The following is a 14,390-nucleotide window of genomic DNA, read 5'->3' on the forward strand; positions in this document are numbered from 1 at the left end:
CTTTTCCCCCAGCAGCCATGGCAGGCTCTGTGCACAAGGCACACACAGTGGGGATACCTGCTCTCCCACACCCCAGCTGGTCAGAAGCCCCTAGGAGCCCCCAGGTCCTGGGACTCACCCTTGCTGCTCACCCCTCTGTCCTCTCTCCCGTGTCCTGGGCCTGGATCCCCCAACTCATACCTTGGGGCTGGCCTGACTTCCAAAGGGTAGGCGGGGCCTGCGTCCCATGGGGAGGGGGCAGGAGACCGGTGAGGATGGGACAGCCCTAGAAAAGGCTCTCCAGGGTTCCCAAGGAGCAGGCTGGGCCAGGAGGGAGGGTGCCCCATGGCCTTCGGAGGCCTGAGATCTGCCGTGCAGGCCAGAGCAGGGCCTCACCTCGCTGGTGTCATTGGGGAGGTAGACCTTGTGGCAGATGCGGGAGATGTTCTGCTCCGCGGCCTCCACCTCCACCTGGTGCGGGGGCTGCTTCCGGGGCCCTGTCCTGAGGGGCACAGCACGTGCTGCAGGTGCCACCCCCACCCTCATCCTCACCCATGCCCCAACCCCAACGTGGGCCCTAAACCATGTGCCAGAAACAAAAGAAAAATAACCCCAGTGACCATCACCTGGGTGGTTCCAGCCCCTCGCACATCCCAGGGGCTGCCCCTGGCTCGCACGCAGCCTCAGAGGCAGCGATGCTGCAGCTGTGCCCGAAAGCCTGGGCCACACATGGGAAGGGCCAGGCCAGGGGCTCCTGGGGAGGCACCGGTGGGTAAGGCTGGCTGTGTTCTTGTTCTCACACAATAGGGGCATCGGGCAGGGGTCAGGGACTCTGGTAGGGCCTCTCTGGGGCGCCTAACTCCCTCTGTGACCATGGCTGCCACTGAAATCAGCCACTCCCACAGTCAACCTGCCCTCCTCATGGCCACAGGAGGCCACGCAGAGGAAGCAGGAGCGGTGGGGGAGAGCAAAGACAGCCAAGGAAGAGCTTCCCGGCTGTGGGCGGATGAGGGAGGCTGCATGGACTTGGAAGGACAGGCCTCTAACCTCAGCCTTGAGGGCCTGGGCTGGGGCATCCAGGTCCCCCTCTATCCCCCAGGCAGTGCCTCTGTGCCACCGCCAGGCAGTGGTGGGGCAGGGGAGCTGGTGGCTATGACTGAGCCTTCTCTCCACCCTCCTGGGCCTCACCCTCCACCCTCTTCTCTGGCGGCTGGGGGCCCAATCCTGCCTCCCAAGCTGATGCTGGCTTCTGGAAAGTCCTCCTGGGACCATGAGCTCCTGGAGGGCTGGCCACGCCCCACAGCATCCCAGGGCTGTGGGCCCAGGGTCAACGCTGGGGGCTGGAGGCACTCGGCTCACCTGAGGACCCTCTGGATGCGGCGGCCGCAGTCGGGGGCCAGCAGCTTCCCCCTCCGGGTGTCGATGAACTTTTGGGCATGGGGCAGGAGCCCCTTGCTGGGCGGGAAGAGACCAGTGCAGAGCCACAGCAGCTGCCAGCCCCGCTCCTCACTGTGCCTGGAAGATGGCGTTTGTCAGTGGGAAGGGCTCCTCAGGGGGCCCAGGCCAGGCAGGCACCTTGGGGAGCAGGGACGGATATGAGAACTACCTGAGGTCTAGAGGGCCCGAGGGGAAGGGCACCAGCCAAGCTGCACCATGCCAGCTGTGCCCGGCTGCCTGATGCCACGGGCTTTTGCACCCTCAAAATGGGGGTGGGTGGGCATTGCACCCATTTTGTGGAAAAGGACACTGAAGCCCACAGAGGCCATGGCCTGCCAGGTCACACGCACGGGGTGGGAGCAGGCAGGGCCGTCCTCTCCTGCTCTGACCGCCCCTAGGACATCAGCAGAGCAGACCAAGGGCCCCAGCCCTTCCCACTGCTGATGCAGGTGCCCAGATGGGGGTTCCGCCGCCACGAGCTGCGGTGTCCCCTCTGAGCCTCGGTCTGGCCTCGGGCTGGGATGAGGACTGAGGGTGACAGCACAGGCCGGCCGCCGCCCCAGCAGACCTGTTGGAGTTCTGCGTCAGCTGCTTCAGGAGCTGGCAGTAGACCTCGTCCTGCAGGGCCGGGTGCTGCAGGGCCAGCGTGAAGATCTGGTCGGTGAGCTCCAGGCTGGGCCGGGCCTGCCGAGAGGGGTAGTCGCCCATATACCGGAGGATGGGTGTGGCTGTCAAGGAGCACGGTGCTGGGCCGGCCCCACGCTGACCACAGACTGGGGATAGATGCTGACCCTGACCTAGGCCCCTTGCCGACCCCTGACCCGAGCCCTGCGGTGAGCCACTTGTGGGCTCTGTCCCGCCACTCTGGGTTTCTCAGACCTCCTGGGCTCTTCTGCCCTAGAGCACAGCTGTAGGGCCAGGAGCTGCCGGGTGCCTCTGCCCTGGGGTTGACAAGGCGCTGGCAGGCTGGTGGGGAAGGATATCGACAAAGATCTGGCAGGCGATGTCCCAGAGGTCAACGTTGGCGTGGACTCGCTTGAGCAGCGGCTGTCGCAGCGGCTCGGAGGAATAGGCCCACAGGTGGCCGCGGGCACGGGCCAGGGGCAGCACGGCCATGCTCACTGTATCCTTCTCTGGAGCCCTGTGAGTCAGAGGCTGGCATGAGGCCTGCCCTGCGCCCTTCTCTGTCCCACGCCTCTCTGTCCTCTGACACCCCTGGGTGGCTGTGGGAGGGCCAGAGCACCCCACCCTGCCGCAAGCCCCTCCTGACTCCCCTGGCCTGGGGAGGCCAGGCAGGCTCCACGTGGGTGGCGTGGCCTCTCTGCAGCCCTCGGTGGGTGCAATGAGGTGGAGCGGGGCTGGGAGCAGGGGTGCAACGGGGCGGGGCGGGGCGGGGCTGGGAGCGGGGGTGCAACGGGGCGGGGCGGGGCTGGGAATGGGGGTGCAATGAGACAGAGCGGGGCTTGGGGGGCACCTGAAGAACTCGTAGGAGAACTCCTCCAGGGTGTGCGGCTTTTCCTTGGGTGGCTCCTCGGGACGTGGCTCTGCGAGCTGCCCCTCCTGAGCCGCCAGTTTCCTCTTCTCTGGTGACATGGCGAGCAAGCTCTGGAGGGGGCACAGGCCTGTGGGTGCCCAGGAGCCACCGCCCATGAGGCCCTTCCTGCAGGCTCCTCCCAGCCCGGCAGCCTCAGTGACTTGGGAGGGGTCAGGCCCAGGGCTGGACAGGCCAGGGCTCACCCACACCCGTCACCTGCCGTGTGACTCAGGACTCAGAACTCTGCTTCTCGGTGCCTCTCTCCTTTCCCTCGGGAGGATGAGTGCCAATGGCTGTGGCACCCACATCACCTGTTCTGGGGGCCACGGCACTCTGGTTTCTCAGACCCCCAGCTCCCCTTCTCCATGGGGCCCCCTCTCACCCCAGCCCTACCTGCCTGGTCTGCCACCAACTTCAGGCCTCAGCACAAATGTCCCTCCCTCAGGGATGCCTTCCCAGACAGGGTGAGCTCCCCACCCTGTTATTTATCCCTCTCCTTGGTGGCACTTTACACAGTTGCCATCGATGCATCATTATCTGCCCAAATGTCTGCCCTGAGCGTGGAGCTGCTATTGTGCCCAGACTCATCATACCACAGGCACAGGGCACATACTCAGCACTCGGTATGTCCATGTTGCAATGCCTGCCGTTCCTGCCTCCCGAGAGCCTGGTCTTGGCTGGGGTGGGTGGTTCCCTTGTGCGGGGAGAGGCTTGGGCCCCCTTGGGTCAGAGTGTAAATGAGGCAGAGAAAGATTGGGTTTGTCCCCAGGACACACCCATGATGGAAGAGGGAGGGAACACCCATTTATTGAGCGCCTACTAAGTACCAAGAGCTGGGCTGGCTGGCACTGCACACGCACCTTGCCACAAGAATGGTGGGGGCTGCCCAGGTGGCCCTCCTGGCCTCTGCTAGGTGGGCTGCAGGGCCTGAACTAGGCATCCCAGGACCGCTCCACCCTGCCCTCGGGTACCCAGGCTGAGGACAAGGGAGCGTGCCAGTTACCAGCAGCTGTGCCGAGGGCTTAGTGACCGTGGGGATGGTGTAGAGGCAGGCCGTGGGCACCAGCCCCGTCTTGCCCGTCCTGTCGTTCTGGCCGAAGGTCCAGTTCTCAGAGGCCAGCAGCCCCTGCTTCTTTGTCAGGACCAACAGGTCCCCCTTCTTGAAGGCCAGGAGGGTGGCATCATCTGTAAGGGTAGGGAGGCTGCCATTTGCTGAGGGCTCTGCAGGGGCCAGAGGCTGTGCTGGCATTTTGGGGGTCATCTCCCTTGACGGATGAAACAGAGGCACAGAGTGGTGGGCAGAAGACCACTCCAAGAGTGAGCAGTGGTGGGACTGGAACCTCAGGGGCCTCAGACGGCTGTCACCTGCTACAGCTGCACAGGCGCAGAGCCCAGGGTGCGCGGGGGCTCGAGAGCTGTGACTGCAGCCCTAGCCCTGGGAGACCCTCGGAAGGCTGACCAGGAGCCAGGGATGAGGGAGGGGAGGATGCACAGGCTGGCAGTCCCCACGCCTGGCCTGAGTGCTGCCTGCCTCTCTAGCCCGCTTCCTCATCTGGAATTTGGAGATGGCAATCCTCTTTCCCTCGTGCGGTGGCCGTGAGTACTGAATGGGGCAACAGGGCAGCACATCTCAGCTGACGTTTCTCACTGCCCAAAGACCCCACGCACAGCCTCTTCTGCTGCATCCCAACCAGCACCCCTTCTGAAGCCCCTGCACTAACTGCACCACCCACTGCCCATGACTGCCCCGCCAGCAGCCTGGGCCAGCAGGGGTCCTGGGGCTTTGTTATGCTCCCCCACAGCCCACAGACACAGCCCAGCTCTCTGGAGTGCTGGCTTGCAGGAGAGCTGCGGCCAAGAACTAGGCTCCTCCCCCTTGAGCTGTGTGACCCTGGGCGAGCTACCTCCGTCTCTGGGCCTCTGGCCTCGTGCCTGTAAAACGGGATAATGGGGTGCTTCTGCAGCAGTGCACTGTGGGGATGGCGTTCAAAGCTTCCCTGGGCTGGAGGCTGGCCCCTCTCGGTGCTTTTGCAGCCGTGCAGCGCTGAGCATGGCTGGCCTTGCGGGGCTGGAGACCACCTCCTTTAGCCCCTCATTTTGTAGAAGAGGAAGCAGTGGCTGAGAGAAGGTAGGGCCTAAAGTTGCCCCCACAGAGCTTTGGGGCCCGCCCTCCCTCTGCTTGCCTTGCGGCTGCCGTGTGTGGAGATGAGCACGCCGCGTCCCTACAGACCCCACGCGCAGCCCTCCCCCCACCCCACCCAGTCTGGCACCTGTGGCCTTCCTGTCCTGTAGGGCCATGGCGAACACGGACCTCTCCTTCAGGCCCTCCAGGAACAGGGCCACCAACTCAGCGATGGCCACGCTGCTGGGCGACACAAACTCGTATTCCTCATGCATGGTGGAGAGCAGCAGCCTCTGCCTGCCCTGGGCCTCCCTGGACACAAAGGGCAGCATGACCAGGAGCCCCCTCCACCTCCCCGTGATCCAGCCCCTCAACAGCCTCAGGAGGTGGGACTGGGGGTCCTGGGTCACAGATGAGGACACAGAGCTGCTCTACCAGGGCCAGGACCAGGCCAGACACCACTGTGGGTCTGGACAAATGAAGGACGGCGGGGCACAGGGTCCCTCAGAGGCTGCAAGTGGTGCAGCCCGTGTGTGGGGTCGGCTCTGGGCAGATAATGAGGTGGCCGGCGTGCAGGGACACCACAGGGACGCTGCAAAGATCAGAGCTGAGCTGAGTCGGCGGCTCTGCCATGTGCTAACTCTAAGCCACCTAGCCTCGGCGTGCCACAGTTTACTCATCTGCAGAACGGGTGATGCTGTCAGGACTTCGTGGCATACAGCAAAGTACCCAGCACAGACAGCCTCAGTGAGAGGTGGCCAGTGGGGAGTGGTGGCCACTGTACACCTGGCACAGCCCAGAGATGCATGTGCCACTCTGTCGTGTGCTTTAACCAAGGGGCACTCTGGCAGGGCTTGGGTGGGACTTCCCAGAAGGCATGAAAAAGTTCCCAGTCAACGAGAGCCATGGAGACCCCTGGGAGTGGGGGTCAGCCCCAGCCTAAGAGGCCCCCCTGCCCTGCCCCGGGACACACCAGGCACTGTCCCTTGCCGCTGTCCCAGACAATCTGTACCCTCCAGGCCACCAGTTCTCGTCCATGACAAAGAAAGGAGCCTTCTAAATAAGTGCACACCAGAGGCTGCACGCTTCTGTGCCCTTTCCGGGTGGATCTGGGTTTCAAAGAGAAGCTGCGAGTGCAACCGTGATGCTCCAACGGAGTACTTCGTGGGCAGTGCAGCCTGGTGTGGGAGGGTGGGACTCCCAAGTACAGAGGGCATTGTATACGTCGATTCTTGTCCCACCACCCCGGCCTGTCACCCGGGAGTGCACGCTGCCCCTCTCCCCATCTCTCCCTGAGCCCCCAGATGCATCAATCCAAGGACTCAGGGTGTGAGGAGATCCTCCCTCAGGGCCCCCACCTGTTGGCAACCAGACCCATGACCTCTGGGAAAGAGAGCTCCAGCAGCGTCTTCTCCCGCTGGTCCAGGAAGCAAAGCCCCTTCCAGTTAACAGCCAAGATCAGCTGCGTCTTGGGCAGGCGGGGGCCTGGCCAGGAGAGACGGCAATGTGAGGGCTGCGTGGGATCCCTGGGTGCCCAGCCCATACCCGCTCCCCGCCCCCCGTCAGATGCCATTACCTGAGAGTGTGGTGACTTCAAAGAGCCGGGAGAAGAGCAGTGGCCACTGCAGGTGGGCGGCGTCCACCACCTGCTCTCGCACAGCCAGTGGTGTGGCTTGCCTCTCAGCGTATGGGGCCTGAGAGGGGGATCCTGGATGTCACCTCCATCACCTGCCTCCCCAGTGAATCCCTCACCCAGTGCTCAGGGTAAAAGAGTTGGTGGATCCTTCTGAGAAGCCTCTACTTAAAGCGAGGCCAGTGCCTGGAGACGGATCCTGCAGGGAGGGACCTGGGACGTCCCCAGGGACTGACACAGCCCTATTTTTTTTTTTTTTTTTTTCTTTTTTGAGACAGAGTCTCGCTCTGTCACCCAGGCTGGAGTGCAGTGGTGCGATCTCGGCTCACTGCAAGCTCCGCCTCCCGAGTTCAAGCAATTCTCCCGCCTCAGACTCCCAAGTAGCTGGGACTACAGGCGCGTGCCACTGCGCCTGGCTAATTTCTGTAGTTTCAGTAGAGACGGGGTTTTGCCATGTTGGCCAGGCTGGTCTCAAACTCCTGACCTCAGGTGATCCACCTGTCTTGGCTTCCCAAAGTGCTGGGATTACAGGCGTGAGCCACCGTGCTGCCCTATTCTACCTGGGAGGGATGTGGGGACCCGTTAGGAGGAGGGAGGAAAGCCGTTCCCTGTCCCCTCATTAGCATCTGTAGGGCGGGGCTGCGCTAGCTGTGGAAGGCGCTGTCTGTGTGCCCCAGCCCAGGCTCGCTCTTGCCCGCCTATGCCTTGTGGGTCTGTGACTCGCTCCATTCAGGAGGGCATCCTGCTCCGAGTCTGTGTCCCGGGCGCTTCTCTCTTCTTCTCTGGAGCTCTGCTTTGTCTCTGGGGGCCTCTCTCGGGGACCACCTCTAGTTCCTTGTCTTCCAGTTTCCTTCCTTCCTCTTTCCTGATTCCCTGCCTTCACCCGTTCGTCTCCCCAGCACCACTGTGCCGTGTCCATCAGCGACCATAATATCCAACCGAACTTTCTTTTCACTGTTTGTTGAATACAGTGTTATTTCTTTAAAAAGTGGCTACTATTCATATACTGACTTTGGGAATGTAATAAACGCATCAAATCTGAAGGGTGATCTGAAAATATTCGACATGTATCAAATGTTTAGAATGTCCATACAGTCTGGCCCGGGGGGTTCCCAAGCACCCAGCGAGGGGATGCTGAGGCTCAGGGGCAGGCAGAGGGGCCCCCAAGGCCATGGTATGGTCAGCAGTCAGCCCCTGCGGGTGCCCTCTTGTGCCGAGAGGCCAGGGCCTGGCCAGACACTGCAGTGCAGACCAGCACAGGGACCCATCCAAGATGCCAGCTTGGAAGGAAGAAGGTGGCATGTGCCTGTGACAGACAGCTGAACTGAGTGGACTGCTTAAACCTGAAGGGACAAGGCTCTACATAACTGTCAAGCTGAAGCTTGTTGTTCCCCGGGGGTGGGGATTGTGCGGAGGGAATCCATCCCCTCTGTACCACCACGAGCCCCCCACCGCCTGAAGGAGAGCCCTCGGCTGGGTGCCTGAGCGGCATGTAAGCTGACCTTGGTGCAGGCGGCAGTGACGAGGCTCGCCCACCTCTCTGGGGGCTTGGTCCTGTACAGCCTGTGGGGGATGCAGCTGGGCAGCAGCTCCTGGACAGCCTTGCTCTCCACTGAGGCGCCAAGCTGTACGTAGCAGTGCCGGGCCAGCAGCTCCACCAGCTCTTCCTCCTGCACAGCCCCGGGCACCCACGGGAACAAGTGAGAGAAGGAAGGGCTCACCCTTCCCCAGGATGCCCCCGACCTGTGGCAGAGCTCCCACCCCAGCACAGGGGAGCCAACCTGCAGCTCAGGCAGGACCTTCCCCCTCCCTGTGTGCCCTGACTGGGTCACCACGCAGGCCGGGAATCCCCGAGGCCTCGGCCCGAGCCCCACAGGCCCTCTGCCTGAGGACAGCGGCTGCTGTTCAGTTCTGGGATGAACCCCGGCAGGGTTGCTCTGAGGGGCAAGGTCCTTCCCCATCGGAGCTCCAGTCCTCGCTTGTCAAGAGAGACCAGCGGCCACCCCCGTGGAGTTTCTGCCGGGGCTCAGCTGGACGGGACCCAAGAAGCCCCTTCCCGCTGGAAGCCCAAAGCCTCGTGGAGCCTGGTGTCCCGTCACTCCCTGCCCACGCCTCTTCCACGTGGGCTTCCTGCGCTGCTGTGGCCGCCTCCCGTGGGTCCCCGAACAGCATCCTCCTGACTCGGCACAAGGAGGTTATCTGCTGCCCCCAGAACTTCAGGGGCACAATCACTCTTCTTTCTCACAATCACTCTACAACAGAGCTCCCGGTACTCTCTGCACAGTCCAGGTGACAGCCCCTCCCGAGCCCCCCAGTCAGATGAGGGCCCGAGGCTCAGCAGTGACAGGACTCTCCAAGGTCACAATGCCAAGAAGAGGGGGAGGTGGGCCTCAGGCATTAGGGCTCCAAGGCCACGTTCTTGACCACCAGGTCTCACTGCCCCATAAACAGAGCAGGAGCGGTGAGGCCAGGCAGGCCTGGGTCGTCTGGGACCTGCTGCCGGAACCATGGACCCCGGAGGCTTAGACAAACCTGTGGCCTAAGGGAGGAGGAAACACAGGCTGGGCCTGGAAGGGACCTGCACCCTTGTGACCCCCTTTCCTGGCCCCCGTTCTTCTGCCCTTGGCCTCCTGCCCCTCCGCCTTCTACCTGGCCTCAGAAGCCAGTTGGGTGCCTCCTCTGTGGGGTGTTTCCTGATGGAAAAGCCCAGGGTGACCCTGGCTCTCAGCCCCTCACCTTCTCGAAGCTGTATTCGCCAGACCAGACTCCGTGCAGGACTTGGCGGTAAATGAGCTCAGTGCTAACAGGGTCCTCCCGGGAGTCGTGCCAGGGGGCGAAGAATTCCTTCCGGAAGTAGATGCGCCAGGGTGACTGGCGCTGGCTCTCACTCCTCTCCTGGGCCAGCTGCTCACACTGGGCGATGGCATCCATGACGTGGTCGCGCCCGCTGCCCAGGGACCAGAACTGAGGCCAGAGTCGGGGAGCGGGGGTTAGCAGCTGTTGCATGTTCCACCCCGTGGGGATTTCCACCCCGTGGGGATGCCCACCCCACGGGGATGCCCACTGTCAGCACGTGCAGGTGGAGGACAGGGCCTGGGGCCCTTGGAGCCCAGCACGGGCTGAGTGGACACTGCTGAGCCCATGTAGACAACTGAAGGGCTTCTCCACACAGCAATGGCCTGTCTGCCACTCCCCATTACTCTCCCTGCAGCCCCTTCCCTAAGAAGGCAGACATGAGTCTGGCCGATATGACTCGGCCTTGGGTGCCTTGGTTGGCAGACTGGTGTGTGTCCAGTCTGAGGGTGTGGAATTGGGGGTGCCTGTGTGGGCGGTGAGGGTCTGTGCTGGTGTGACCCTCCATGTTTGCTGCAAGGATGTCCACAGCTCCTGGGCATGAGGGAGTTTGGAGCAGGAGACTGGTGTGAGTGCCTGATGTCTGTGCGTGGCAGCTGCATGGGGACCAGTTGTGCACGCGGCACTGCTGGGGCTGAGGTGCAGCTGCGAGGTGACCATGTGAGCGCGGGAGGACAGGCTGCTTGCTGTGTGTGTGTGTGTATGTGTGCACCTGCCTGTGCCTGGCGGCTGGGAGGGTAGGCGGTGGCCGGGCTGGATAGGTGAAAGGGGTTGAGTCTCGGGGTGCCCTCCCTGGGTGTATGAGGGAGGCGGGTGACAGGCAGGGTGCCTGGCCAGTACCTTGTCGTACACGGCGACCTGGAGTGAGAAGCCCAGGTGGTCGCTGAGGCCCTGCTTGTGAGCGATGTGCATGCACACTTCCCGAGATGTGGAGGCTGAGTCCACAGAGACGGTCAGGCTCTCTCCAGTGGCCAAGATGACTTGGATGGGGATGTGCTTCTTGGACTTGACAGCCTGGGGACAGATGAGATTCAGTTCCCCGGCCTCTCGGAACCTATGGACAAGAGGCCGGCCCCCCATCCACCACCTCCCTCCTCTCCCCAGTCCATGGGCCCTGCTTGCCATCCTGTGGGTTCCCGGGGGTGGGCCCTCTGAAGCCCCAGGCCACGGGCTCGGCATAGAAAACAAAATTCAGGCCAACAGGTGTTTGCTGCTGGGAGCACAGCCACCAGGCAAGAGCAATGTTAGCCACAGGCGTCCAGGTCCTCCTGGACCTCCAGCGGGGGCAGCCTCGGGCCATAGTGGCTGCTTTTATGAGAATCCTGAGTTTGGTGTGGTTGAGTGACTTCACCTCCAAGACCCGGAGCTCTTGGGAATCCGAATCCAAGACGCGGGAACATTTTGGGGCCTTTATGTATTGTCTCCTTGTGTCAACATGCACAGCTACTGCAAGTTCACCTACAATTCCAGGGCTCAAGGGAGGGAGCCCCTGTGGGCTCGGGGGCAGGGTGAAAACAGAAAGAAGGTACAGCGGAAGTGACCCGCAGCTCCTGGTCTAGGGCACCTCAGGCCACAGGGCAAGCACCTGCCAGGGTTAGGCTGGGGCCAGAGCTTTGTGTAGAGCCGGGTGCAGGGGTGCCCTCGCCACCCTGGCTGGCTGTTCTGAATGACCCTTCCTGAGAAAACAGCGAGAACTCACAGATGACACAGTTGCCAAAGCAGGTTGAGGTGGCACATGTGCCCAACAGCAGTGCCACCAAGGATGCCAACCATGGTGTGACCACGGCCCTTGTCACCAAGTGAAATGCCCTTGGAGGGGAGAGCTAGAAGCGGCTGGCGCACTGTAATGCTAATGAATGGGTCCAGTGATCTTCCCCTTAGCTAGTGGGGCCCTAAAGGAATATGGATTCGGAGGTGGGGGCCATGCGTGGGGAGGCTGAGCCCCAGGGGCACTCACAGGGACCACTAGCATGGGAGGTACTGCAGAGGAGATGGCGGGGCTCGGAGGACAAAGTTCTGTCCTAGAAGAAGGCACCCCATGAGCTATGTTGGGGGTCCCTGGGGGCCTGCACCACCCCACCCTGCCAGCTCCCACCCCTGCCGGCCCCTACCTGCAGTTCCAGCCAGGTGGGGGGCTCTGCACGCACCCCATTGGCATAGGTGCGTCTCAGGCGCTCGGCACAGAAGGGGCCATAGGTCGCCGGCCCTTGGCCGATGAAGTTCAGTAGATACTGGTAGGTGAAGAGGGGAGAAGGGAGGAAGACACTCAGAAAGGACGCCAGTTTCTACTCACTGCCCAGATGGACTTAAAAATTCTAACACTCAATGTGTAAGGCACAGTGAGGGGCACCCTCACACCTGTGAGAAGGCACATGGATCAGTGTGTTTCTGAGGAACAGCGGCAACACGTTTCAAACGGCGCATAGTCTTGACGTGTGCACACTCTTTGTTGCAACAATGCAGGCCTATCCTAAAGGTGGATGTGTGGTTTTTGATCATGGCGGCATCTATGGAGATGAATGACTGGAAGATGAACTCTAAGTGCCCACTCACAACTCCAGTGCCTTCTGGAACAGAGAGGCCTCAAGCTGGCATCTGGGAGGCAGATACCATGAGAAAACATAATGAAGACAGTAAATGAAAAGTGCAGGGCCAGGCACAGTGGCTCACACCTATAATCCCAGCACTTTGGGAGGCCAAGTGGGGAGGATCACCTGAGGTCAGGAGTTTGAGGCCAGCCTGGCCAACATGGTGAAACCCTGTCTCTACTAAAAATACAAAAATTAGCCTGGTGCGGTGATGCGCACCTGTAGTCCGAGCTACTCTCGAGGCTGAGGCAGGAGAATTGCTTGAACCCAGGAGGCAGAGGATGCAGTGAGCCGAGATCGCTCCACTGCACTCCAACCTGGGTGACAGAGCGAGATTCCGTCTCAAAAAAAAAAAAATAAATAAGTAAAAAATAAAAAACAGCAGAAGAGTCTACGTCCCAGACATGTTTGAGAAAACGCGTTGAAGCTCTTTTTGTGTCCCAGAAAGACGTTGTTTCTTCTGCCTTGGGGTGGGGAGGGACAGCCTGGAAGGGTTTACTGGTGTCAGGAGCAGCCCGAGTGCCATGTACAGATGGCCTCAGTCACCGTGGCTCCTGCTGTCCCCAAGGGGACATGTGAGAAAGTGTTTTCTGTTTGATCATAAGAACCCTGTAACACCAGGAAAGACCAGAAGAAAATATTAATAGGAAGTTACCTCTGCGTGTGGGGATGGATCTTTTGGCTTTAGATGTCCTAGATTTTCACATTTTAATTTTATAATCAGAATTTAAAGGTATATCAAATCAGTGAAGCTTGGGGCTACTAACACTCGGCCAGCCCACCTCCATTTTCAGTCCTAAGAACTAGAAAGAGGCGCCGAGGCCCATCTCCAGGCAGGGCCCACTCCTGGACACCTGTCTTTTCAAGGCCCGTGTCATCTACCTTCTCATTTTAGTCTTGAAGTGCCATCCTGGCACCTGAGCCAAAGTGAAATGACCCTGCAGACCCTGCATAGGGGCTGGAAGAAGCCAGGAGCAGGGTCCTCTTTTCCAGATGGGGAAACTGAGGCCTGTAGAAACACAGGCATGGCTGCCCATCTGTCCTGCAGGAGCAGGAGAAACGGGCCACGGACTGGGATTTGTGGACCTGCTCCAGGGCCAGGGGCCACCTATGCTCCCACCGTAACCTGCCCCCTGCCCGCCCTCCCGGACCCTCTCACCTTCATGAACCTCTCTGAGGGTGGGAAGCAGCCGAGGCAGAGGCTGAGCAGGATCCAGCCCCGCGCCACACTGCTTGTTTTGAAGTTCTCTGAGAGCTGCTTGCAGATTTGGCAGTAAATCTCATCCCTGAAAGACACAGACCATTGGGAGAGTAGGCTGGGGGCTGGAGAAGGAGAGGAGACAGGGGCACCTGGGCACACAGCTCTTCTGCACCTCTGGGGGGTCCCATAGGCAGGGCACCTCTCCAGCACTGGGGCCCTGCCCAGCCTCCTCTTCTCTCAGGACAGGGCCACCAGGCTCTGCATCCCTACTCGATTCCTCTCCCGTGGCCTGTGCTCTCGGTCCTTTAGGGTGGGGCTGGGCTTCAGGAAGGAGCGGGTTCTCCAGCCACAGCCCTGTCCTCAGCAGCTGCACCCTCTGCACAGCCCATCTGCTCCCAGATGTGTGGGATCCCCAGCCTCATGGTGAGATCTAGCCTCACAACGATTACGTTCATTTCTCCCTCTGCCTTGAGGCCCCACCTCCCTCCCTGAATGCAGCCCCTCCCCTCCACAGCAGAGAGAAAAGTGAGGACTTCATGGGAACCACTCAACCCCATCTCCTGACCCTTCCCACTGCCACAGTCTATGGAGCTTCCCCACTCCTGGAGGGGGTGTGTTGGGGGCGGTTCTCTCCTGCGTCCTTCCCCATGGACTCAAGCCTCTATCATGCTGTAAAAGTGGCCCATTAGCGCCTCAAATCCCGCGTCTCCAGAGGCCAGCATCTTTCCCCTACTACTCTGTGGTGTGCTGGTAAATGTTCATCAACCAGCTCCCCAGGAAGGAAAGCATTGGCTTATTTCTGTGGTGTAAATGTTCCCACCAAAGCCAACGTCAACCGCGACACGACATCACCGAACAGAGTTGGGAAGCAATGTGCATGGCTGACTCTCTGAGTTCCTGCATCCCTCCTCTTTCTGCACGCTACAGGCATCACCATCAGCCATTCACTCAAACTGGAAATCTGGGGGTCATCTTGGAGCCCTCTCATCCCTCCATTCCCCCAATCCAACCGGCCCCCACCATCCATCCAGCTCCCACAATCC

The 14,390-nt window shown here is 61.0% G+C and overlaps 1 protein-coding gene across 8 annotated transcripts in view; it reads right to left on the reverse strand.

Moving 5' to 3' along the window:
- LOC105492423 (myosin VIIB) overlaps nt 1-14,390 on the reverse strand; it is a 110,221-nt gene that overhangs the window by 4,621 nt on the left and 91,210 nt on the right. For 7 of the 8 annotated variants that reach the window (XR_011609651.1, XM_071072513.1, XM_011759506.2 and 4 more), the window contains 14 exons: nt 13,306-13,432; nt 11,670-11,789; nt 10,399-10,572; nt 9,442-9,669; nt 8,208-8,375; nt 6,649-6,766; nt 6,431-6,557; nt 5,221-5,384; nt 3,954-4,135; nt 2,891-3,021; nt 2,400-2,557; nt 1,985-2,138; nt 1,339-1,494; nt 376-481 (listed from right to left, as the gene is read on the reverse strand). Coding sequence is in view for 7 of the 8 variants with exons in the window: in XM_071072513.1 (XP_070928614.1) it covers nt 376-481; nt 1,339-1,494; nt 1,985-2,138; nt 2,400-2,557; nt 2,891-3,021; nt 3,954-4,135; nt 5,221-5,384; nt 6,431-6,557; nt 6,649-6,766; nt 8,208-8,375; nt 9,442-9,669; nt 10,399-10,572; nt 11,670-11,789; nt 13,306-13,432 (2,113 nt within the window). In the remaining variant the exon portion in view is untranslated. Of the gene's footprint in view, nt 1-375; nt 482-1,338; nt 1,495-1,984; nt 2,139-2,399; nt 2,558-2,890; nt 3,022-3,953; nt 4,136-5,220; nt 5,385-6,430; nt 6,558-6,648; nt 6,767-8,207; nt 8,376-9,441; nt 9,670-10,398; nt 10,573-11,669; nt 11,790-13,305; nt 13,433-13,546; nt 14,331-14,390 lie in introns of those variants that run through there. The other variant, XM_071072517.1, reaches the window with a different exon arrangement.

The sequence above is a fragment of the Macaca nemestrina genome, chromosome 11 (genome assembly GCF_043159975.1).
Source record: "Macaca nemestrina isolate mMacNem1 chromosome 11, mMacNem.hap1, whole genome shotgun sequence".
Classification (NCBI taxonomy): Eukaryota; Metazoa; Chordata; class Mammalia; order Primates; family Cercopithecidae; genus Macaca; species Macaca nemestrina.